Genomic DNA, 26,769 nt, shown 5'->3' on the forward strand with positions numbered 1-26,769 from the left:
AGGCTGTGACTGAGCGGAAGAAGTTTTGCTCTGTCTTTTACCACAGCTACATCAACTGAGATAAATTCTCACATCTGATGACTGTGCCTGTGCAATAAACAAGACAGAGGTATGCAGTATGTTCAGGGTTTGTCGACAACACTGTCCTGAGACACCGTCCTCTGCTTGAATCCTAAACCAACGGTGTTTCATCGACCTACCAGCCACATTTTCCGTACCACTCTGTGCCACGCTGTGTTACAGCCCAAGGCAGCGCTGCAGGACCCGGGCCTGGTTCCAATAACACTGCAGATGCCTCCTTCTCCTGAGTGTCTGACTGTATCTGCTGGCTGACACAGTGTATACAGCCTACTCTTAGATACGTCAACACAGGGATCTGTTCCAATGCTTTGACAAGAGAAGGATTAGTTTCTCCTTTCTATCTTGGTGATCAGAAATGCAACAAACTGTAAAATGACACAAGCAATGATGAACAGAGGAAAGGGTTGAAGTACAAAGTTTTATTTGAATTTCAACTCATTACGATTGAAATGCAAAGGAACCCAATGTGCTGTTATTCGTTGTGTTAGTTTAATAAAACAATTTGATTTGCTGTGTACACAAGCATGGTGTGGCATGCATATAGAGAGCAAAACTAACATGTTGACAACTGTGGACATTACTGTGACAAGCTCAGCTGAACAATCCCTAGTTAATAGGCTATAATGGATAGGTAAATTGGTGTTATCTATCTTCCCATTAGTATAAATATTAAATTCTGTGGTGCTGGTATAGTCCCTGCATGCTCTTGGCTACCATGCTTCTACAGTGTATCAGATTTGTGCAACACAGGCAAATCGTGACCCAACCCCCCCGCTGACAGGAGGGCGTCTCACAAGTGGCATTTAAACAACAACAGTGACAACAACTAACACCTCCAAAACACAAATGTACAAAATTACAAAATAAATATGCTTTTTTTCTCCCATCTTTCTGTCTTTAGAGAACTGGTTTGGATTAAAATAGGTTCACACAGTTCTTTTCAAACTTGGCAACCTTGGCATTTTTAATTAACATTAAGGAGTTATCCTAATTCGTTTTATTTAGTGGCTGTTTTCTTAACTAAAAGAGAAAAAGAACAGTGTTGCACAATTCATCCAGCAAGTGTGAGAAAAAGGTCATTACCCTTCGAGTCTGGTCTGCTAACTTGTCTGAATCAAAGAGAGGCAAGGACACTGTTTCTGCACACAAAGAACTGCTTTCTACAGAACAAACATTGCTCAGTAGCGTACTGCAGCTAATAATTTTCATTCCAGTTGTGGTGCAGAGTCGTCAAACTGTAGCCCTTATCCCGTCTCTCTCTCTTCTGGCTCCGCTGTCCGCTAATGATGTTGAATTCCATTTCACTCCTCATTAGGAGAACGTCTTCGCAGCCCGTCCCGCCATCATCCAACGCTGGGTGGGAGACGGCATTTGAGGGAATGGAGCTAAGAGAGATTCAGACCGACCTGTGCTCATCAGACCTGTACAAAGAAAGAAAGACAGAAAGAAAGAGAGAGAGAGAGAAAGAAATATGCACGGGAGTCAGCAACATGCGTCTCCATTATAGCCTCCCTTTTGGGTGTTGTTCTGAAGGGCAACACAGATAAGATGAAAGCAGTCACGGCGCTATAGTTAGCATCAGACCTGACACTACAACAACTATGTGGGCTGGGCCTTTTTCAAACGCAGCTGAAAGTCATTTACATATTAGCAACTCTGATTTAAAGTGTCCTTGTCCTTGGGGATAGACCGTGCAAACTTCATAAATAATACCTGTCACCGCTCTCACCTCCTCACATGCTCTGGGATGAGGTGAAAGGGCCTTAATGAAGGCTTCAAATGTTGTGTGTGGCCACTTCCTTCTCTTTTCATGTCTTTGATCAGTCCCACAGACTAGAAAGCTTTGCTCTCCAAGCATCTTGCCTTTGTGAACCTCAGCGGCTCGCATCCCACACCCTGACATCACAGGCCTGTCTCTCCCAGTTTAGATCCAATCAAGTGTGTGTGTGTGTGTTGGTGTCACAGGAGCATCTATTGAGGTGTACGTTATGTTTATGTATATGGTGCATATTTGTGTCTGCTTATTTGTTTGCATTGCTGTGATGTGTATTCATATTTCTGCGTAAAAAACGAAGTCTACCCTGAGTCTGAGGGTATGAGAAAATAATTGGGAGCTTGAGAGTGTTACATCTCTGGGGGGACATCCCTTCAAGAGATGTGGGGTCTAACTCTGTCTCTCTCTCTCTTTCTCTCGCCCCTCTTTCTGCAGTGGGGAATAAGGTCAGTCTTGTCATAAGACCAGGGTCTAATTAATGCTGCCCTCTGACAGACAAACACCAGAGAGATGCAGCGACACGAGATGGATAAGGAAAATAAACAGATGGGGTGAGAGAATGAGTGAGATAATGAGCAGACTTGTCTTAAGATAAAGCGTGATGCAGGTAAAAGAAAAACGGAAACAAGAAAGGGAATATTTGAAAGACAGCAAAAGGTAAGACCACAACGCTGCTGAAGAGATGACAAGAAACGGATTGAAGCTGAGAACTGGTAGTGTTTCACATTAAGCTCTCATTTCAGCCCTGTAGCCTTGATGTTTTCTTCCATGGATGCATTCCTCTCACAAATGAACTACACTCTGTCAGATTTTGTGAAAGAGACTAGATGTGTTTTTTGGCATCACTGAACCTAAACTTTTCGACAAATTATCAACAACGCAGGAGTTAGATAAGGAAGGCTTTGGCTCATGAATGCAAAAATTTTGAGATGAATCCCTAAACACCAATGAGCTACAAAACAACATTCTGCTCTCTTCTCTTCGCAGTGGTATGTAACTAGTTCTTAAAATATTGGTGCAGTGAGGCTGCACTCTGACTTCTTGGTCCATTTCTTTAAGTGCATGCTTGGCAATAAGCCTGTCAGGGAGATGTGTTGGCATGATCCAAACTCTACTTACCTTGGATGCTTGTGGGTTAACGCTGTGCCCCAGAGTTTGTTATTCTGTTATGGCCTCATGCTGGGTCTCACTCAGCGCAGCGGTGGATTCTGGCCCAGCTGGACCACAGTCAATGCACTGTTTTCTTTTTATTCATTTTCTCCCAAATAGGTCCAGTAGACACAGCTGTGGACTCCATATTGAGAAGCATCCAATCAAGAAGTCCCTCTCCCTCTTGTATGCTGGTTGTTGATTTGGTGCAGTGTTGTTAGATTCCCATGTGAGTCTCGTTTCTTGTAGTGTCCCACATGACTCATCTGTTTCCTAAAGGCCTTTAAAACTGGCATTTAAAGTGCATTAAAATCATTAATACTGTCATATTTCCTCTGGGTCGTCTATTAACACTTTAAAATAACCATCATTACCAAATGGTGAATAAACCTAATATTTCTCAGTAATTATTTAATGCTTAAATAACAATCACTTGATTAATTTCCTTAATTTCCTTTGTTTACCAATTATTTACTTGTTAACCCTTTACTGAGAATTATAAGCTTCAGCTGCAACTGTATAATAAAGGCCCGGATAATTCTTATTTATGGTTTACAAACAGTTGCTAATAATTTGTTGCATACTTAATTATTTAAAAGTTCAACCTGGTTAATAAAATTACTGACAAATTGTTAACTAGGGCAACCAAAGGTCATTCATTTACTTTCTTAACAGTTGTGATACAATATATGGTTATTTGATTTATTTACGTGTCAATAATAATGCACATTATATACATAATTTGCTATTAATGAAACAAAAACAATGTAGGGAATTAACTAATAGTCAGTTATTAGGTGGCTAACATTAAATGATATGAAATAATGATTAATTCACCATTTATTAATGATGGTTAATGGAAAGTACTGTCATGAGTTTATATTATTTTGTTTTGGTTATTGCAGTTACATGGTCAATATTGAAACTGAAAACATTGCAACTCCTTCCTATACCATGTCCATGTCCATTTCCTTCAATATTTAAATTGTGTGAATGAAACATGTTTTAAAAATGCATAGGCCATCTGTGCACTTGTTAATGCAAACAAACATTGGCTAGCTGCCATCCATTTTGAAACGAGCCAAATATCGCTGTCACATAGCAGCGGTCTTCACATGTATATTCCCATGAGCCTCCTCTCTTCTGTGGAGTCCGGACACCCTGGTCTGGGGATCAGGGCTCTTTCTGGGAATCTCAGGACTCACCCTGGATCAGGCTCCATAACGGGGCGGTTACACTGACCCAGACTTAGCCGTATTTTGTCTGTAGATGGCCTGCTAAGTAATATTGAGGTGAGGTAGATTACACTTTCTTTCCATTTCATGCTTGGCCCCTCACTTTGAGTTCTCATTCTCACTGTTCTTTTAGAAAATTGGGAAATAGGGTTGACAAACTCCTCGGAGGGTCAAAGAGCAGGAATGTCTAAATGTGGAATTGAAAAAAAAAACCTTTTAAAGTCACAAATATAGATAAGACTCTCTCATTGCTTTAGTCTCTGTTATCAGCAATGATAAGTTGTATGGCAGGCACTTCAGCACCAGGTGAGAACGCTTCAGTCCTCCCACCACAGGGGGAGCTACTGCACCTCTCTCTCTACACAGAGCTCTCGTCAGGCCGGGGCAGCAGCTGAGTGTGTTTCCTCTTCTCCAAGATCCTGCTGAGCTCGTCGGTGAAGGAGTAGCAGAGCGGCGACGTGCTCTCGGAGTCGCTCTGCCTCAGGAGCACATAGCTGTTGCCGTTCATTCTCCTCAGGACGCTGGGCAGAGTGGCCGACAGCCCGCTGGGGAAGTCGCACTCTGGGGAGGGAAGCTGCGGGGTGGGGGGGAGCGGGGGGGCTGGGGGAGGCGGCTCCTTATTGGACGATGAGTGTCCCTGCCCGGGAACGATCTGGAGAAGGCCTCCGTCCTGAGCGTCGCCGTTATGTTGCTTTGAATTTCCATTACAAACACCGTTGCCGTTACAGTGACTAGAGATCGTCTTCAGCTCCATGTGGGAGGAGCTACGGTGTTGCTTCCTGTTCCTGCCATGTCTCTTCCTGTCCGGGTAGGCTGCAGCAGCGGCGCGGAGGGAGTACTTCCCCCTGCGGCCCACTCGCAGGCAGAAGCCCACGTAGAGCAGGACCACGGTGAGGACGATGCACAGCCCCCCGAGGATGGTGATGAGGGACAGGTACATGGCCTCCATGTTCCTCGGGGAGAGCAGCTCCGACCGGGGGAGCAGAGGGGCCGGGGGCGGAGGCAGCGGTCTCTCAGAGGACGGGGGCCCACTGGGCGTTGTCAGAGCGATGGAGGGACTGTAGGGGTCTTCGGTTGGCTCCACAGGTGGGGGAGGAGGAAGGTCCAGGCGGACAGTGACATTGTAGGTAACTATGGCAACCTGAATATTGTTCTCAAGGGCATGGCAGGTGTACTGTCCGCTCTGGTCCGGTCGGGCTTCAATGATTAGCAAGCCGTCGGTGCCGGTTCTGAAGCCAGAGTCGAGGCCGTAGCCCTGCAGCTTACTGCCATCCAGGGTCCACATGGGGGTTGCCAGGTTGGAGCTGAGCTCACACTGCAGCAGCACGTCATCCCCCACCCTGACAGAGCGGCTCCGCTGGACAACGTCTGAAACAACGGCAACCCCAGACATATTGAGACACAGTGAGAAAAGTCTGATTGCACAGTTGGACTATACAGTTGAAATTTTAAAAAAATGGCCTTTGACCTGTCACTTTATATGTTAATTACAAGAAACTGAATCTAGAATTATTGAGATATAAACTCAAATGATCATTTTCGTAATTCCAACCATCATAGTACCTTATGCAGAAAAGAACAACGAGGAGACAGAAGATGCTACATTTTATCAGATTGAAATTGTAAAGCGTGTGAAAGAGTTCGCCTGCCTTGAATATCAAACAGCTTTCTCTCCTGAGATAAGAAAAAATGTGATTAAAGAAGCAAGGGAGGAGAGGCTTTTGCCAACAGAGTATGCATAATCAACTTTCAAAGAGTCCTTCATGCCATCTGATGACAACTATACATCTTTCTAGTTGTGCCTAACATTCTCTATTTTTAATCTCCCTTTCATCATTCATTGTGATAACAACAACAAAAGAAAACTTTTTTTTTTTTTAGCTTAACCTAGGAGCAGATGAGCTTTCTGCGTACCGTCTTCTGTGTTCTCACATCCCCTGTTGCCATGCTGGATGTCTTGGATTAAAGCGGCTCTGTAGAGAGAGAAAACATTACACTCAACACATCACTCCACCGATCATTCCAAAAATTCCCTATTGGCTGCAACCGCCATTGTTGGTATTGAGAGTTCTATTTCATTCTAACTACACCATTATTCTGGGGTACATTCTATTCTATTCTATTCTATTGTACCACTCGCCCCCTTAGAAATGAGTCTCATATCTTTTATTGCTTCAATAATGGATTTCTACTGAGTAAGCGCATTCCCCGAGATGAATCAGCACACTGAAAGTTCACCGCTGCATGCTATGTTTACTATCACTGTCAACAACAAGTTTCTGCCGGGCTCGTGATTACGCAACAGTCCTGAGAGCTGACACTGTGACCGGGCACGGAGACACAAGGAGTACTTCACGTTAGTCCGATCAAACAGACAGTAAGGGCGCCAGCAGAGATTTAATCACCTGATCCAACCACGCACGCGCTCACACACACACACACACACACACGTCGGCACCCACCTGTCTGCGTGTGACATTATCTCCACACACTGGGCTCCGTTCCAGGCACAGTGGGGGTCCCTGGCAAAGATACAGTCATAGCAGGAAGTGTATCTGTGGCAGGTGGAGAGGGGCAGCTGCACCAGGCCTGATGGAGAGCCCACATACACACTCATCTGTGGGGGAGGAGAGGGCAGACATGAGTACTGTAGGGCAGTGAATCTCAGCCTTTTTCATATCAAGGACCCCAAATGTAGTTCTCATTCCCATTTGATGAGATTTTGTCTCTCAGACCCAAAATATTGTTATTGTTAGATTTGATTTTGTCCAGAATTCCATGACTGAAATTGTGTCAACCAACTGTGTTAACTTCTTGTCAATGAAATAATGCCGAAGTTTAACAATTCATCCGTTTGCTGGGGACCCCCTGGAACCCTCTCAAGGACCCCTGGTGGGGTCACACGTTGAGAACCACTGGTGTAGGGGAGATTACTCCCTGTGTGTGTGTGTGTTTGTGTGTGTGTGAGTGTGAGAGAGAGGTCATCAGACACACTACCTGTGTGGCAGAGATGAGCAGGCTATTAACAGCCTGTGGCTCCTCAAACAGTTGCAGCTCCTCTATAATGTGGAGCTGACCCTCAACTTCTACAGCCTTGTGTAACCAGCCTTCATCTGTGTGACATGAAACAACACCAGGTTAATAAAACATGGAGAAACAGTAGACATAAAGCTACCGTTGTTACTTCTTACCCGATGTAATCATTCCACAATGACATAAACCATTCAAATTTCTAGCTGATGTTTTTTAGCTGATGTTTGTGTTGAAAATTGTAATTAGCAAGTTCATTTTATATGTTTTCTATATAATTATTTATCTGATGTGTTTTCTTATGGTATGTACTGTGACTCTCGGCCAGCCAATCACATGTTTTCTTAGCCTTCTTGTCTTTTAAAAGAGGACCACATTAGAAATACATTTTGGAAACTTTATGTGTTATCCTCGATGAGTTTAATGAATGCATGACTGATGGCTGTGCATTATCAAACAAAGACTGCAGAAATGGTGCCAAATATACATGCGCCACACACCTGTGCCCATGTACAGTATATGGTATGTTTGTCCGTCTAAGCCCTGGACCATGTGTATAGCCATCTGGGTGTAGTCTGTGGTCCTCCTGAACAACAGGGGGCGTCTGTCCGAAGGCTGGACCTGCTGGGACATCAGCGGGTGCCTCCGGACAAAGTCCAGCACATCATCCGGCAGGGAGGTGGAGAAGTTTATGCCCCTGGCCCTCAGTGCATCTGTTATACACTGCAGGAGAGAGGGATGGAGAGAGGGGATGAGAGGAGGGGTAGTGCGGTAGTAACACTGTATGCTGGTGGAGTGGAGGGAAAAGGAGGACATCAGTTGATTTGCGATGTAGTACTCTGCAGAAGAGATGTAAGAATAAAGGGATAGCGGGAAGAGGAGGAGAGGGGATGTAGGGGGACTTAGCTAGATGGTTTGCTGGATACTGGGGGGGAAAATTAAGGGATAGAGAAGAAAATGCGAGCGTGTGGAAGAATGAGTTTGAAGAAAATGTGATTTTTCACTTAGTCGCCGCTGAGCCTCTGCGAGTTCAGCAGCCGGCTTGTGCTGACATGCGGGGGACTTAGCTCTCTCTGCACCTGACTAAGGGAACAACTTCGCCTCTCTGTCTTTTGTCCTTTTCAAACGACTTTACCCAACTCCTCTAAGAGGCTTTCACACTCCCAAGTTAAAACCCTTGACCGTTTCTCCATTCCATTTAACAGCTAACCACAAAGTTAAAATTAAGTCCTACAAAGTGTTGAAGTGACACTACAGTGGATAATGTCTGCTCTTGCTAATGATGCCATGGCCCTGGCTGCCACGCTAAGCCATTGTCACCGAGCTACAGCCTGGAGTTAATCGCCATGGAAATGGGTTTCGGTGACATAAGCCGACTGTGTTTCGAGCCTCTTCGGTGAGGCTGCCACTCATCCTCCCTATCGCTCCCTCTCCATCTTTCCCTCTGCCTCCCTGCCTTTATGCATCTCTCTTTCCGATAAGTCTCATCTGCACTCTATTGGGGTTTTCTGTTGCGAACGCTGCGGGACGGAGAGGAGCAAGAGATTTAAGATTTTTCTTTGCGTCATCACAGAAGAGCTGACAATGGCTACAGTCGCATATTAGAGATAGAGGAGGCAGCGCTGCACTTTGTGTGTGTGCGTTTGTGTGTGTGTGTGTGTGTTTACTGTTCCAGGCCGTGGGTCCGGGATCTTCCCAGTGTATTCATTCCATTTGGAGCCAGAGTCCTGGTTCTCCATGTAGGGTCCCTGGAAGGCCTGCTGGACCTCAGACAGGGAGAACCGACACACCGCAGATGCCTTCACGTTCTTCCTAAAGACAGCAACACACACACACACACACACACACACACGCACACACACACACACACGCACACACACACAGTGAGAAAGGCCAGAGCACAAGCCAAGAACAATAACAGCAGTAAACCCAGTGTTGCCATAGAGACAGCAGTAGGAATACAGTACATCACTGGCTCACCTAGTCTGAAAGAATGAAAGACACAAAAGGCAAGAAAGCGAGAGGTGTTGTGTGGGGTTGGATGAGCACTGACAGAGATAAACGTACAAAGCTAATCAGACGTCATACATCTCCGAGAAGAGTGGGAGGGAGGGAGGAGTACAGAGAGGAGAGGGAGGGAGAGGCGGGAGAGGAGGAGACAAAAGGGAGGGAGAGGGGCACCCCAAGGGAACATGAATTCTTGAGGATCATCTTTGATTGTTTATGTCCTTCAGCTTCTCTCCGCCACCCATATTCACTCTATAGCAACGTTTTACTTTGGCATTACGTTTACAGTGTTCAGTATGTATATCCTTACGCTGCGTTCCAGAGATGTCAGAAAGTCGGAAATACCGCTTTCCTATAACAAAACATGCAACTGAACGCCCCTTCAAGACGAAATTCCAAGTAGGAAACTCGCACAGCATTAACTTTTAACATATTTATAATCCTCAAAATACACTTAAGTTTGATTTTCAGCGTTGCATGAAAAATCCATCCAAACACCTATGTGGTAAATGGTTGAATATATTAATTTGAAATGTAAAGTTGCACTTACGGTTGCTAACTAGCTAGCTAACCCTGCTAAATATAATCATAGACATAACATTAGCTGTTACACAGGAAACAGTATTTTACATTAAGTATAAGACAATCTTGCGGGTGCCCATGTTTCTTCCTTCTTTTTTCTGAGCCGGATCATTGGAACACACAGAGGTTGTAATTCTGACCTACCAACTGAATTTATGACTTTGAAAGGAACACAGCTTTATATTGGTTTCTGAGCACTAAACCACTACTAACATTTCCCTCTGGAGGTTGGGAAAAACCACTAGTAAATATTGGTATATTATTCAGTTAGTTCAATCAAAATAAAACATTTTCTGTGTTCTAGAATGTTTTAAGTAATGGATGAAGAGATTTGGGAAAAGAGGCCACACTGGTATGGTGGAAGGGTTTATGGCTAGCAAAGTAATGTAATATAATCACACTGATAAATGGAAATGCCATTTAAAGTTTCTCACCTAAACCTTTTGCAACTTACCCTTTTTTTTCAGTCTAAATCTAAATTTTCAATTCTTATTCACTCCCCACCCTCTGACTTAAAAATCCTCCACCCAACTTTTCTTTTTTTCCACATCTTTTGTACAACAAAGTTCCTCTGGCTTTGTCTTTCACCCCTCTCTTTCATCTTGTCCCCTCCTGTCTTCTTCAACTATCTCAGCGCATCGATTGCCGCCTTTCATCTTTGTCTTACTCATTTACATTTGCACCCTCAAAGCCCCTCAGTCCCGGCCGGAGATCCGACAACACGCAAATTTCCACTCACCACTCCAGGCCAAAGATGCCATAGAAGAGCGTGTCCTGCGGTGTGTGGCCGTGCACGACGAACACACTGCGCAGCATGTTGAAGTGGAAGTCATACTCGGGCAGAGAACACATCAACCTGGCCTTGAGGAAGGACGTCCACCTCTTCTGGAGAGTTAAATGCCCCCCCCTGTCCCCCTGAGGGAAGAGGGGTGGAGGAGAAGAGGGAGAAAGGAGAAATAGCAGGGAGAAGAGAGGGTGAGACGAGGTAAGAGCCTGGTGTGGATACCAGAGGAATACAGACTGAACACTTGATTCAAGGTTGCACATAAGGACACACAGGCCTCCCAAACAGTGCAACAGATGGCAAGGCAAGGCAATAACAGTAAGTTCAGTAAGGTTATGGCTTCCCTAAGGTAAGGCTCCCTTTTGAAATCTACAGGTTTGTGTGTGTGTGTGTGTGTGTGTGTGCGTGCATGAGTGTGATTGTCAAAGCCTGTTAGGAATTCACTCCCCACACTGAGTGCTTTCTACCTTGAGTTGTGCTGCAGCCTGCTGTGGGCATACACACACACACACACACACACACACACACACACACACACACACACACACACAGACGTACAGCCTGTGCAGACACATAAAAACACGGATTCCTGATACGAAAAATGAGGGTGGACAAGTTCTGGAGGGTTCACAATGGATATGCTTGACTCAAGGCAGTGATTCATTTGGAAACCCGATGACAAAGTACTACCAGAGCTGATAAGACGTAGTGAGCTGTCTCTTTTCAAGCCCGGCTCTTTGACATCAGCTTGCTCTCCACACGCCAGTGCTTAATTTGTGCCGGATCCTGCCGGAACAGGATTCGGCGCCTCACAGTTTTGGACTACCTGCATTCCGGTACCTTCCGTTTAATTTGTTTTTTTTTGTCTGCCATGTAATACTCACAATAGTTGACTCTTCTTTCCTTTCCCCTCCCTTCCAAAAACTGTCTCATTTCCATATGAAGACATGTGATTACCCTATTAGAAAGTAACAACAAGCGCATCGTAATCACGTCACACATGAGTGAGCTGCTCTGCAGAGTGTGTTATGGTAAACTTCAGACAGCGTCACGGCTAAAAGTTAAATTTGCTGTCCATATGTCCGCTGTGTGGACTATTTTGGAAAATTAGACAAGGTAAGCATGATTTTTTTTGTTTGTAAACGTGTTAGCATGTTCTGTAATCTATTAGGTCTCTGCTGGGACAATCAAAACAGAATTTTTTGGAGTGCGGACCTGTAAGTCCCACAGTTAAATATGCGGGCAATTGCGCATGTTATGTTGAGTGTCCAGAAATAATTGGTAATAACATGAGAATTGGTTGACGTGAAGGGCTGTAAGCCACATCACTGTGGTCATTTCAAAACTAGCATGGTCCAGCTGAGTGGCTTCTAGCTGCACCATGACACGTTTTACTGCATTAAATGGTTGAAGCCATTGCAGTATCCTTTATGTATGATTAGGATGTCTCATAGTAGCCTATGTGGGCATTTTTATGTTGTGCACAGTCCAGTTATATCTTTAGTCTACTACTTGAAGGGCAGGTTTGTAAAAATGAGCATTATGTAGCCTATGCAATAATCAAATATTGTTATAGGTCCCCAGTAGTCGGAGCTCTAAGGTCATATAATCAGTCATTTAGTAATGTTTAGGCTGTTAGGTCTACAGTAAGCTATATGGCTGCACTGAGCACCACCGTGCCTCCAATGCGCTTGTTGTCTTGATATGTTCCGGAACCTTTTCCCTCCACACCGACTCGCGGGAACACCGACCACTTGGTGTTCCGGGACCTCATCATTTACAAATTAAGCACTGCCACATGCCCTTTTGATTTTAAGTTTAAAGTCTGTTCAGCCACTGGCAAATGGCAAATGTCACTCCTCATGCATGCAGTCACAAGGCATTTTTATTAAGACAACAAAAAAAAAACGCTGTCAGGCAGTCGAGGGGAGATCTTGTAAGCTGACTGTACAGCAAGGAAAAAACGACACAGTTCTTAAACTGTACAGTAAATCCAGATGGGTTTCACTATTGATAAGTCTTTCCAGGACAGCGGGAAATGTAAATCGTTCACATTTTAGGCGGTCAATCAACTGCCTATCAGCAGAGGGTGCCGAGCGGTCCGCATCTCTCTCAGCACCCGCAGCCATCTATCCCTCTCTCACTAACTCTCCAAGCCATTCATCAGCTACAGTGTCTGCTCCTCTAATTACCCTGGAGCCTTGTTACCAGTACGTTCCCTGTTCCATCCCTCATCCTGACACGAGGCGTCACTCCCTGCTACAAATATCTCCCGACTTTTCTCTCTCTCTCTCTCTCTCTCTCTCTCTCTCTCTCTCTCGTCTCCCCTCACCTTACAAACCCGTGCCACCCGAGCCACCCTGCTGTGGCTGTAGGTCGTTGTCTGCTCTTGGCTCCTCTCTGTGAAGAAGAAGTAGATCTTGTCATCGTCTCCGGTGCCGCTGCCCTCGCTCTCCCTCACCAGCACCGAGCCCACAAAGTCCGCCTCTGTACGGGGGAGAAACAGATGCATTAGTTCAAACTGTTTTGGTTTTTTTTGCTTGAATGAGTTAGCATAACCCTTTTCACCTCTTATTGAGTCATTAACCACTGACTACATTTACATGAACTGAGTAACCCGGCTATTGGCCATGCTCCGGTTTAGCTTTTATTCTGGTTAAGCTACCCTGAGATTTAGTATCCCAGTTGCCATGAATAAGAATTTATAGAATAGTCCTGTCTGCTTGATCATCCCAATAGTAATGGTAAGCTTTGCTCACTGCCGTTTTTTTGTTGATATCAAAATGTACCTATAACACTGGATGAGTCTGAGTTTGCCCAGACAGCAAAAACTAAAAGTAAAAGGAGTAACATGTTTACATGCTTCAGTAACTTGTTTAATGTTGAAGTAAGCCAGGCATCTTAACTGGGTTTCTCATAATCAGAGTATGAGCTGGCAATGGTATGAGAACTCCCATTACTTTTACTTCATGGAAAATCTTTAAGTATCTTTAATGGTGACCTCATGCTGCTGCACCTGTAGGTGTAAATATAAATTCCAACCAATAAAACCATCAGAGATTTTTGAACAATCTGGCTTTCTCTCCCTGACTTATATCCCATTGGTTTGCACTTTTGAATGATCCCTCCCTGCGTTATGTCTCACCCCAACCTCCTTTTTCAACAGCAAATACATCAAATCAAGGAAGTAAAGATGTCATTTCATGCGTCGATCCAAAACTGGTTAATAACAGAAGTCTCTGTGTATGTAAACATAGCCACTGATAGTGGTTTAAGCATTAGTGGAACCATCAGTAACTGATGTAATGACAGTAAAATAACACTTTCTTGATCCCCACACAGAATTTTCTTCTTGCTCCATGGTAAGTCAAAGCACAGGCTGAGCCACAGAACAGCACCACTGGAGCTGGTAGGGATTCAGTGTCTTGCTCAAGGGCACAGCAGCAGGACAGATGCCTGCCGACACAGGGGCTTAAGCCGAGGTCGCCCGGCTGAAGGGCAGAGGCTCTAACCACTAGCCCGCCCTGCCGCCCCAAACATGGCAACAGACCTGCATCATCAATCCAGCAGATTAACTTGCCATCCAGCGCACTCACCGTTCAGCCAGCGGGTGGGAGCGTCTTCCGTCTTCAGCGTGGGAGACGGAGAGTTACGGCGGATATCTGGAAAGCTCCGAAACTCGTACTGAGAGGCCGTAAACATCTGCTGGTCTGGAGGAAAACCAGTTTATCAATTGAGGAGCAGATTAATAAAACAGTGGAAGTGATCGGTAACTGTCGGTGGGGTCTTACCTATCATGAGGCCGGTGTAGCCGGTCGTTGGGCCATAGGGACACTTGTCTCTGCCCTCTTCAGTCCGAGATGACATCACAAACCTCTCCTCATCCTATACGGGACAAAACATTTGGGGAAAGCAAAGGACCAGAGAGAGAGAAAATCTATTCAGTGAATGTACAGCGCAAACAGAATGTATTAGCACTGCTGTAGTATTCTGTAAGAAATTAAATATTGAATGGATTTGACACTACTGAAAGTGTGTGATGTATTGTGCATGGCCTTACTATGTATGCACAGAGGGGACTGAAGGCATGAGTCCCACACATATAGAGATGAGTGGAGTTGAACCTCTGGAGGAAGCGAATGTGATTAAAACACTCCGTCTGGAAGGCAAAGACAAAGACAGAAAAATATTACATTGTGGGGAGGAATATCAATAGTGGGGAGAGAACAAAAGATAAAAAGATAAAAAGAAAAGGACTGAGGGAAAAACAACTAAATGCTTACCTTATTGTCTTTTCCCTTGCTCAGACACTGCCGTTTTTGCTCCGAGGAAGCCTCCCACTCAATCTAATACACACCACATAACATACAGCAGGAAAGAAAGAGCACACAGAGAGTTGAATGGTTTCATATTATTGGCTCACATCCGTTTTTTTAAGAAAACAACCACAATTCAGAGAACAGATAAAAAGAGAGTAAATAAGTAAAAATAGTGTGTACCTGACCCTAGTAATTCATATTGAATAATGTTGCCATCACAGCACGTAAATCTTCTGTGTAGCTGAACATCAGCATGTTTTTTTAACTCTTATGTAACCCAAAGATATTCTTATTTACGGCAGCAGCTGGGGGAGTGGCTGCGAGGGAGGGAGTGTTATGCACACACACCAGTGGTCATACCTTGGGAGCTACAACAGCACTGCATTAACATAAATGGCGGAACAGCTTTATGTCAGGCTGTCACCAGGTAACAAGCACAGTGGTATGGCAGGTGAAAGAGGGTGTTGAGTTTCTGTGGTTACTTAAAGGGACTGTCGACTTTAATGACATTGTCCTCTCTGTCTAGAACATACAGTAGTTCAAGTACTGAGGACTGGACTCAATCACAGACACTGCTGACATTTTGAAGAAATGGAAGTGGACAATATTACCACAAGCTTGTATGGGAATGGGCAAATGAGACATAATCAATGCTGACAAAATTATAGACAAAAAAAAGAAAAAAGGCACTCGAGCTGCCTTATCATCATGATATATTAAACATAACCAGTTATGCTAATGAGCTCAGTAACTGAGCTAATTAATGCATTTATTAGCAAATATTTCTGTCACCATATGTATGTATTCACATAACACATGGATGCTGTTTACATGAATCTCCGTATTTTTAAGCATTGCTATTAGAGTTATAGTAGTTTCAAGAAAATATGTTTTTCCTCATTAATATCCAAGGGCAAGGTGCTCCAAAATTTAATCTGATCATCTACTCTATATGAGGAACCTGTACAGTGTAAGTATGAAGTTGCTGTTCACAAGCAATGAAATGCTGTCTCTTCACAAGCTGCTCATCTACATTGCCTTGAAATGATGCGAGTGTCTCATTGACTTAAGATATGCTCTTGCATCACCGCGTTGTAGAATGCAAATGAAGCCGTGGCGGACTTACAAACACGGTAGTGCAGTCACACACATACATCAGCAAACACACTCACAGTCAGAGCCGCGCTGGCTGAGATGTCAGAGGCATTGAGAGAGAAAGCAGCCCCCCGGGCCCCGACGTAGAGACGCTCACTGTCAGCCTCCAGCAACATAGTGCTGTAGTTGACTGCAGAGGACTGGAAACGCCTACAACCCTGGAGACCTGTGGGAGAGGAGGAGAGGAGAGGAGAGGAGAGGCGAGGAGAGGAGAGGAGAGGAGAGGAGAGGAGAGGAGACAGGAGGGGGCAGACGAGGAGGAGAGAGAAGAAGGATGGGTTGTTAATGAAGGTGACCTTTTGTAACCCCCTGACACAGCTGCTGCTGTATCTATTTATGCAAAATGGCTCATACTTTCCTAAAAAAAAAAAAAATACTTCTCACACATTCGCACAACACTCATGCTTTTTAATGGCTGATTCAGCAGTATGATAGCCAGTGTAATTAGCACTCCAGTGGAGGAGCTGTGAAATAGTAGAGATGACTACTAACAATCAGTGGGAGCAGCCATGATGACGACAGCCAGTTTAACCTTTTCCACAGAAACAAATAACTGTTTGTGCCTTGTGCAACATGTGTTGCAGTACAGAATTTTAATTTTGTTGTGATGCACTCTCAACTCATTTCATTATGCACATGATGATTCGACAATTCATTTGCATCTCATTCGTATGTTTACACCCATTCACACCTGGGCACTGCTCAGTATAAACACAGTCTTCTACTGCTGACCATGGTCCATCTCTACCAGAATACCTAGGGGGTTAAGTGTCTTGTTCAAAGGGCAACTTAATTGTAGCTGTCAGGGAAGGAACAGTGCGACTCTTTCACTTTCACCGCCCACATTTTCCCAGACAGTCCAGGAATTTAAAGTCACTAGCTTCTGGTTACAAACCTGCTTATTCACCCTCTGCATTACTGCTGCCCCAGTGATTCTGTGCATCCAGAGCCATAAAGGAAAAATCCACCTTCGGATACTCTTACACTGTTATATATCATCAATCTGTGATGTTCAATGCATTCCGGGAGTTATTTTGTGATGAAGTGTTGCAGTTTATTTGTTTACCCACTTTCCCTCGACCTGCCTTGCCTACTTTTACTTAAGTTCAGTCAAACAACTCACGAAATGAATATAAACATTTTTAAGGAGAATAAATGTAAATACAGTTTTTATTTTTGGCATCAAGGCTCTGTTTCGTATCACTCTCCGCGAAGCATAATTTAAAGGCAGCCAAAAGCGAGAGCAGCAAAAGATCAAATGCACCCCCACCCCCCCCCCCCACCCCCACCGAGAAACAGAGCCCACAGGTGGATGCTGGGGTGGCGGTGGGGTGACAGATGCATTTAATAGGCAGCAGCAGCAACAGGGGCAGCGGGGTGGGCAGCAGCAGAGAATGAGCGAGTGAGTTTGACAAATAGACTGCCCAATTGGTGATGGCAAATACGCAAGCTCAACTGACACAACAGTTGATCTGGAACTGCCCAGAATGTCCCAGAATGCCTTTCGACAACCCCCAGAGAACGGACGTGAAATTCCTGCTATCAAACTTCATTGTGGCTGTGCTGGAGATGTCTCATCACATCGTCATGTTTAGCCAGTTATCATGGGAATAAGAAAAAATACACCAAAATGGGCCGAGAAATGCAAAGTACAACGCCAACAGCTGCGTTTTTTAACAGTATTAAAATGTTTTAGGGTGTGTTTTTCCTTTAAGACTGTTTATCTACTGACTTTCTCACTCTTCTCATTCTAATGCGCTGACCAGAAATGAAATTACACCCACACTATGGACAATATAAGCAGAGGGATTATCCTTATCCTACATGGCTCTGCTGAGTGAGAACAGGATAATGAAGAGAAGCCCAGCGCCGTATCAGATTTCAGAGACACAAATCTAGTAAGACTGTGTGGATTTTTTGGGTTGGAGGCTGTTATATCACAATATGTGTATGTCCCTGTCCACTTTTCCAGTCTATATTGGGTTGCAGCTGTTTGACAGGACAAGATACTAATGAGATTCACTCACACAAACACTCGGCATTGAGAAATACTGTATAGCGTGCACACACACACACACACACACACACACACACACACACACACACTCTCTCATAAAACATGTCAAAACTTTGCTAGCTGCAGTCATGAGCTGCCTTAAGGTTATGCAAGCTCCAAACATATGATGTATCAAGACTCCACTTAGCTTGCATAAACATGACACCACCGTCAATACACACATACACACACACACACACACACATACACACACACATCAAAGACACAGAGAACCTCTAGGCATGGAGCAAGGATACTCAGCCGCTTGATCAAACAGTGTTACAACCATAACAATGGCTGCACAAGACAACTGTGATGTTGTGAGCAAACAATGTTGCTTGATAAAAATTATGGCAAAGTTGTTAATGCAATGTCTGATTTAAACATCTGACATGACTGAATATTGCTGAGCGGAGTTCTGTAGCCATGACTTTACTATCAACTGAGGCGTTTCTGACAGCAATTAGCCATAAAATCAGCAAGGCTCATAGTGAGCCACTTTTGATGCCTATCGATGAGTACAGTAGCTCGACATGCCCAAACAGAAGTGTCAAACTTTCTTTTTCCTCAGCCGATCCCCTTCCCTCTTCAGTATAAATCTCCCTGAAGACTGCATGGTTATCAAGTAAGCTGTCATTAAGATTCCTATCTGCTACGGCAAAAATCCCATCCACCCCACTCATTTCATCAGCATCAGTCAGTTCCCATCCCGCACTCTTTCCAGGTGATGATGTCTCTACTCGGTTACTCCCTCGTTCCCGGCAGGAGGAAGTATAGTGTTAGCTGACCGCTCTATGGGATTTTCTGAGGTCATCAGAACAATAACTGTCCTACGTGAGCGCACACACCGACCCTATTGGGCGTCTCATTGTGAGCGAAGACAATGGATGTTCGCAGAGACAATAGCTAAGTTTCCTGGCGGAGACTCTGGGTGTAATCCTAGCACTAAGGCACACAATATCCTCTCCGCATGTGAGGGGCTGACAGCTGGAGCCAGGTAATGCAAAGCAGCCTCGCTAACCCCTCAGGCTCCGACCAGCAGCGGGGGGAGGGAAGGGGGGGGGGAGCACTGGAGGATAGAGTGACACAGCAGGTGAGATTTACCTGCAGATTAGGGCTCCTGCTGGGCTACATTAACCCTGTACGATGACGAAATTAAATTCAACAGCACATTCTATAGCCAAAGCTGACCAGATTATAGGAGAAGAGGCAAATTCTCTTAACATCTTATAGGGAAAGAGAGAGAGAGAGAGGGAGGGAGGGAGAGAGAGAGAGAGAGAGAGAGAGAGAGTGAGAGTGAGAGAGAGAGAGAGAGAGAGAGAGAGAGAGAGAGACCCAGATGATATTATTTACTGAGCAAACACTTTGAGGGACCTCAGCTGATGTGGACAGAACATAGTGTTCAGACACACACACACACACACACACACACAAACACATCAAAGTCACTGAGAACCTCGAGGCACAGGCCTTGGACGCGACAGCTCAACATACTCTTTCACACACAAACGTCAGGCCTGACTGTTCACAGTTCAGAGTATTCTGACATACGTACAGAACGCCGGCCACTATCTGAATGTTAGTACTGGATCTCAAATTCTGAATTCACAAAATCAAACACTGGCAGAAGACGCTGACAGGTTGAAATCAGTGTGAAATCTGTGGGTCCATTCACAATGAAAAGGTTTTTAAATGCAACACTTTCCCATTTCACCATCTCACCCTCTTTAGCAGCCGTCTCTCCCTCTCTTTTCGCTTTTCAGCTTCTCAAAACTGAGCACTGGAACTCATCAAACTAATAACCCTAAACAACCCCCCCTCCAATATTTTTTCACCTTGTTTATGTGGACGGGGTGAAGTACTGAACATCGCAACAAGGAGTGAACGGAGGTGTGTGTGCGAGAGTGTGCGACTGTGCGCGTGCATGCGTGATTTAACTACCCCCTGCAGGTTTGGAGGCTTTGCCTTAGGTTGCTAAGAAACACAGAGATTAAAGGGATTAGTGGTAAGTTTGCATATCGAAGTCTTCTCATGGCGAGGAGGGAAGGAAAAGAAACAAAGAAAGAAAGGTAAAGGGAAGGTGAAGGAAGCAAAGGAAGATAATGAAAATTTAAAAAAAAAACATACAAACTAATGAAGAAAAAATGAAGGAGAAGGGAAGGAGCTTAAGTGCTAAGGTTGAAAGATGGAAGGCAGAGGGGGAGCGGATGAGAGATGGATGGGGCGGTAGACAGGGAGATGAGTCGTGTAGGAGGACTTGTGGGCCGGCTTACGCACTAAGTGTTGATTTAGAGAAATTGAGATAAGGGTAGTGGGGGGGGGGGGGGAGTGATAGAGAGAGGAGTAACAGAAAAAGAAAAGATAGATAATGAAGGCAAGTGGGGATAGCGCTGATTTACTGTGATTTACTGTGAGGGAAGGAGGAGAAGGGGAAAGGAAGACTATTGTCCCACCAGTATGATATGATAAGGGAGTTGAAAATTGGCAAATTTGTGCTGAAGTCATGGACTGGAGACGTGAGCAAATTGCATTCACACGTCTGTATATCAACAAATAAGGGATGCTGAGTCCAGGATCAGATAACAGCGCTGCCACAAAAGGATACACACACACACACACACACACCCGTTAAAAGAAAAATACTGTATACCACAGCCCTGCGCCATACTACAACAGTTGTCATGGTTACGGTGCTTCTCAACTACCTACAGTGGTGTCAGTCTCTCTAGATGCTTTGCAGTGATCCAAGTGTAAGCACTTCAGTAGTCTGCTTCTGTCTCTGGAGGATTGATCTGCTATATTCCTCAGGCTAGATGCCAAGCATCAGTCACACAAGCCAACTGAATAATAATCCAACATTCAATAAAAATGTTGTAAGGGGTAAGAGTTACCAGAAGGTGAGTGTATGTGTGTATGTGTGTGTGTGTGTGTGTGTGTGTGTGTGTGTGTGTGTGTTGTTTGTGCCCGTCGGTGAGCACACAAATGAGGTTCAAAGGAGTGAAAGAGTGAGAGTAAGAGAAATGGGAAAAGAGATGTGTCAGGAGAGTGGGAGACTGTAAGAGACTGGGAGAGAGTGAAAACAAGATAGAGAGAGAGAGAGAGAGGGAGAGAGAGAAAGAGAGAGAGAGAGAGAGAGAGAGAGAAAGCGGCAGCTGCAATATTACAGAAAGAACAGGAAAGAATATGTGAAGAGCTTCTTTCCTAAATGAGATATCCACCATTCTCTTGCAAAATGATTGCTGGCATGAATGTAAAGCAGCGTGTACATTAGTATTAAAGTCATGAGTCAGCTTAACACCTTTAACTACAAAACACATAAATGTTTGAGGACAGAATCGTTTGTGTTTCTGAAACACTGACGATTCGATTGATGAATTTCATGTACCAAAAAACTGTTCCAAAATTGATATACAGCATTTTGGAATGAAGCCCTACTTCAATTAGTATGTATACAGTGTGTGTGTGTGTGTGTGTGCTCCTTACCGCTGGTCAGCACAGTGATGCGTGGCGTGACGTCCATATCCAGGGGCGTTCTGAAGGGATAGGCGGCCGCCACACACACACAGCAGCTCAGCAGCAGGAGCCGCAGCGCCGAGGACCGAGCCGCCTGCATCTCCGCCGAGCGTCTCACGGGACACACACTCTCCGACCGGGGTGGTATACACACATCCAAAGACATTCACACACACATATTCACCTCCAAAAGACTCACACACACACACACACCCACACACCTACACACTCACGCAATAGCAGGCGAGCAGGCAGCTGTAGAAGGGATTGAAGGTTGTGGAGAAAGCTGAAAAAAAAAAAGAAAAAGACACATACACAAAACCAACAGTGTTAGTCATGTCTGTACTAGGAGGAACACAGAACGATGCACATGTGGGCATAGTGCTTCAAAATGAAACAACGAGTCTTGTCTGTCAGGGTCAGAGGGGAAGTGGAGAAAGAGTACAAGCCGTTCCAGATGAGTGGCACACTTCAAACACAGGAGATTAGCTGATCTGGAGGAAATCACAAGGATGATGACACAGACATGAAAGAGACGCAAACTGTATGAGCTCAATAAAATATGGGGGCTTCTGCAGATCAATGGGGGCTGCGAGACTGGGCGGGAAAAGTAAAGCCATCTCCAAATCTGTGTGTATGTGTGTATGTGTGTGTGTGTGTGTGTGTGTGTGTGTGTGCGTGCAGCAGCTGCCCAGTATCAACACATCAGTGAAAATATCATTAACCAAACAATGGCTGTTAAACAGAACTATGTGTCGGTATCACAAGCAAACACTTGAGGATCAAACGGCGATGTGGAGCAATCTGCATCCACGAGGTGTGAAACCAGTTCAAAGAGCAGAAACTGGAGCAGAAGACGTACCTGAGAGGAAGGAAATCCACGGGGGAAAAGATTGTAAAATGTGATATCTCTCTAAGATGTGTGGTGGCGTGAATGCTAATGTTGTTCCGGCAGAACAACGGGACCCCCCCTTCGGAAGAGTGAATGGAGAGCGTGAGTGCTGGAGAGAGAGATGTGGAGAGACAGTAAGAGAGAGAGAGAGAGAGAGAGAGAGAGAGAGAGAGAGAGAGAGAGAGAAAGAGAAAGCAGAGATGGAGGGCGAAGGGGTGGGGGTTGGTGGGGGGGCAGTGTCACCATCACATGCACCAGTGCACACACACACACACACACACACACACTGAGAATACATTGACAGACACATTCTGTGGAGCATCACCGACCTTGTCCCATTTTATTTAGAGGGTGACATGGTGACATCTCTTTTTCTCTCTTTCTCCCTTCCCAAAACACACACACACACACACACAGTGACACTCACTCTAAACACTCTCCCTCTGTCTTTAATATGCTCTCCCTATTCCAAATGTAAACACTCACACACTCTTTAGCGCTTTCCATTAAAAAAACTGAGAAAGGGAGGAGCCCGCGTCTTGCACCCTAAAGAGCTGTGAGTGCACCAAGCCTTCTTGCTCTTTATACACACATACACACACACACACACACACTACACACACATCCACGAAACAACACAGCAGAATAGTGAAGCCATTAACGCAAGTGTGTGTGTGTGTGTGTGTGTGGCTGCACTGTTATAGTAAGTCCTAGCAGTCCCTTAAGGCTGACACCATGACAACGGCTGGCTTGAGCGTTGCATAACATTAAGGACACCCACAGCGGCAAGCAGGTGTAGATAAGAGCCACACTGTAGTAACAGTGTTGGTGTAGTAACAGTACAATGACAGGGAATACTGTAGGAGAACTAAACAGCTGTCAGGACTACAGGCAGGCAGTATCCACAGTTTCAATGGCAGAACAGCAGCTGTGTTTAGGGGATATTGTCGCTGTTGTCGCATGAAAACCTCATAAACTGCAACTTTGGTGATTTTCATTAGCTTTAACTGATGGTCTTCTATGAGTTTAGAAAATCCCACGACTCCTTGGGCTTCTGAAACCCGTTCAAAACCCATTGGATGAACTCCAAAATGCCCGGTGGTCAATCCGGAAACAAGGCTGTTCTTGTAAGTTCCTGAAATTATATTTGGGAGATACAAGGTTTTCACCTGGCAGCGGCGTTTTTTTTTTTTCTTTTCACACAGCTCTACCATGCGTCCAATATCATAAGTATACTGTAGGAGCGCCAATTATTTCAGCTGGGCATTCTCTGTCAGGATGTGCTGCCTCTCCAAAGGCCTGTCAGACGATATAAAGGTTTGTCAAGTGGCCCTCTAAGGCTTGTCAAAGCCCTTCTTAAAAGGTGGCAGAGGAGGTGCGCTGAGGAGCTCTTTATGAGTCATTTATCTGAAATCCTCATATCAGGTTGAGTTGAAATAACTCAAATTGGGCTGTCTGGGTATAAATCCCATCAATCAGTCAGTCAGTGAGTCATTCACAGTGGTCCTGACAGGGTCTAGGTAATCCTGAGAGGAAGAGGAGTCCATTCAAATGAAAATGTTTCACAGACACATGACATGGAGAGAAAGGAATGGAGAGAGGGAGGCAGAAAGGGCAGTGAATAAGTTCTAAGAAGGTGGTCAGAATAAAGTGTAGAAGTGCAGAGGGAAGTGCTAATAATTGTGACATTTCCAAGTCCCTGTCATCGAAAATCCATCACTCCTGACGGTGCGCTGAGTATCCTGGACCCCCCTAAATGCAGAGGCATTCAATTGTTAATTGGCCACTGAACACACCAGTCAAAACTGTGAGATACGTAGAAAGAGAGAGATCTCGAAAAAATAAAATGAGGAGGACCCAGAGGAAATTACATCGACTGTACCACTCATGTACTGACCTAACCTTTCTAATCTGCCTTCCCCCTGATCTCGCCGCCAGCTCCCAGTCCCAAGACATTCATCCACGGAAATGGATTTTATCAGGCAATTATAAAGTGTCTATAAACTTGGGCTGAATAGAAGAGATTGGAGCAGTGCCGTGACAGCTCCATCAACACTGGCCCCAAAAGACTCCATACTCCCTCTTTTCTGAGTTGTATATGTGTGTGTGTGTGTGTGTGTGTGTGTGTGTTACAAATGGTAGAAAAGATGACAGTCAAAGCCATTGAACTGTGCTCCAACTGAGAGACAGACGGCTTTATGATGCTCTTGTTCCTGACAGACAAAAGAAAGCTAACCGAGACTGAACTGTATCTGTTCCATGCAAGTCTACTGTATTCGACTTTGTTTTTTAGCTGTATACTCTTTACTGCTTCATACGGCCTTTCACAGCATACAGGAGCAGCCTGTGAGGGTAACACTGGGCTCTTTAAACTGTCCGAACACACTAGGTTTACACTGATTGTGTTCACAATGCGACAGAGGAGAAGAAGCAGTGGATGGTCAATGCACTGTGTTGCAAATACACTTTAGAAACATCAACTGTATTTTCAGAAAAGCGTTAATCTGTCCTTTTTTGGTAAAAGACTCCATCTTCATATCAGTTTCACACGATGTATACTATGAAATATGTCAGGCTCAAAAGGTGGGTGACCTGAGTTTCGGTGGGTTCACCCTCCACATGCCCGGTGAAACGTCATGATTACATCAGACCTACAAAGACCATCAGTTCATCTGAATAATAACAGGATGATCACCCATTTGACATCAATCAATGACTGAGTAACCACTTGGCTCTTCCTCCGGCACCTTCACATCATCAACGTGTCTTTACAGCTGATTTACTCTAATCATCGCTGGCCAGTTGACATCCCACACACACATCGGATGTTGAGTGTGAATCATACAGCTTAATTATTATGCATATTACCCAATCCGTGCTCATCCCTCTGTTGATGTCTGACGGGTTGAAAGTCATTCCAGCACCGCGGCCCCAGATGACTTGTAATTTAGTCATGCAGTAATGTGAAGCAGGAAGGCACAGCGGGGAGTATAGGTGAGCGACACAAAGGCCTGGATTTAAAATACTTAAAATAGGCTACTTATTAGTATTTTAAATATAGCCAACCCAATTTCACATAGTCCCATAGTCAATGATACAGTTCCGCACAGCACTGCGTTAGTCTGAATTCAATTAGTTGCATCTGCTAATTAGGAGGCCTATTGGGCACTTAAGGGGGCAGGCTTTCTTATTTAAGTGAATCATTTTGTTAGGTTACATTAGAGTTGTAATAGACGCTGCTGTCTATCACCTGTCTTTTGTCTTGTTGTGTAATCCGTATTCACATCGGACAGTGGGCTACTACTAGGTTACGCAGCAGGTAGCCAAACCACAGAGAAACTAACGAGAAACAACCAGTAATCCTATAATGTTTTAGAAGAATGCTATACAAATATCACAGCGAAACTATAGTCCATTTTGCACCATTGTAGGAATATTACATAGATACGATAGGAGACAAAAAAAATACCATAAAGTACGATATGGTCACTGTAAACTCATTATTGAGTTAAACACACACTGTACACGTCCCTACAGTGATTTTTCGCTGGTGTGTATGCAAGCAGCAGTCGCGTAATGTTCAGTGTCTTACCTGAATCATGTGGAGATTTCTTGAAGCGAGAGAGGGGACTTGATGTTGCCTTGCGCTCTAGATTATCCAAGTGGACTTTGCTCACAGAGCCAGGCAGGCGCGCGCACTGACACACTGACAGGGTTTCTGACTCGCAGATCCTCTCCAGTCCTTCGCCGTCACAGGTGGCCCACCCTCCTCGCCTCTTCACTTTTCCCCATCAGCCTGCCGACACTGAACCCAGCCGCCCGCTCCCTCCATCTGCTGAATGCTATTCGATGATGTGGACATTTTCTGGTTCACTGACACACTTGCTTTGGGTGTATGTAGAGAAATATTCTGCACAGTTACAGTGTATGTGGCAAAGTGACAAGGGCGCATTCAACTTGTCCCACTCATTGTAAGAAGGCGACGTCACTTACTGACACCTACTGGATACAGAGGGAATAACACACAACCAGGTTTGTTGGATTACAAAAAACAATGCCCCACCAATAAATATATGTCATACATTTTTCATGGAGATAGTAAGTGACGTATTTATTAAAAATGTCCTACAATTGATTTCTTTGCATATTGTCCATTCCATAAAAAACCTTTTGTGTAATTATTGTATTTATT

The 26,769-nt window shown here is 44.7% G+C and overlaps 1 protein-coding gene across 1 annotated transcript; it reads right to left on the bottom strand.

The window, feature by feature from the left end:
• Window positions 1–553: 553 nt before the first annotated feature.
• Window positions 554–26,243, bottom strand: sema4ga (sema domain, immunoglobulin domain (Ig), transmembrane domain (TM) and short cytoplasmic domain, (semaphorin) 4Ga). The gene is made up of 16 exons (XM_071515867.1): window positions 26,170–26,243; window positions 21,656–21,971; window positions 16,134–16,282; window positions 14,926–14,988; window positions 14,703–14,801; window positions 14,434–14,527; window positions 14,239–14,352; window positions 12,975–13,129; window positions 10,598–10,773; window positions 8,937–9,081; window positions 7,770–7,992; window positions 7,237–7,352; window positions 6,702–6,856; window positions 6,154–6,212; window positions 2,975–5,607; window positions 554–1,502 (listed from the first exon to the last, which is right to left on the bottom strand). Exons 2-15 carry the CDS (start codon window positions 21,849–21,851, stop codon window positions 4,598–4,600), a joined length of 2,754 nt encoding a protein of 917 aa, XP_071371968.1. The 5' UTR covers window positions 21,852–21,971; window positions 26,170–26,243; the 3' UTR covers window positions 554–1,502; window positions 2,975–4,597.
• Between the last annotated feature and the right edge of the window lie 526 nt (window positions 26,244–26,769).

The sequence above is a fragment of the Centroberyx affinis genome, unplaced genomic scaffold, assembly GCF_046629955.1.
Source record: "Centroberyx affinis isolate AG114_WGS23_722 - 3 ecotype Tasmania unplaced genomic scaffold, CSIRO-AGI_Caff_v1 ptg000374l_1, whole genome shotgun sequence".
NCBI classification, from domain to species: Eukaryota; Metazoa; Chordata; class Actinopteri; order Beryciformes; family Berycidae; genus Centroberyx; species Centroberyx affinis.

Excerpts from the sequence above, each read along its gene's own strand:
- sema4ga (XM_071515867.1), bottom strand. The coding sequence starts at position 21,851 with ATGTCTTTGGATGTGTGTATACCACCCCGGTCGGAGAGTGTGTGTCCC. Across the intron at positions 7,993-8,936 it reads CGGACCCACGGCCTGGAACA|TGTATAACAGATGCACTGAG; the intron begins GTAAACACACAC and ends TCTCTCCTGCAG. Across the intron at positions 6,857-7,236 it reads TGCTCATCTCTGCCACACAG|ATGAGTGTGTATGTGGGCTC; the intron begins GTAGTGTGTCTG and ends CCTCCCCCACAG.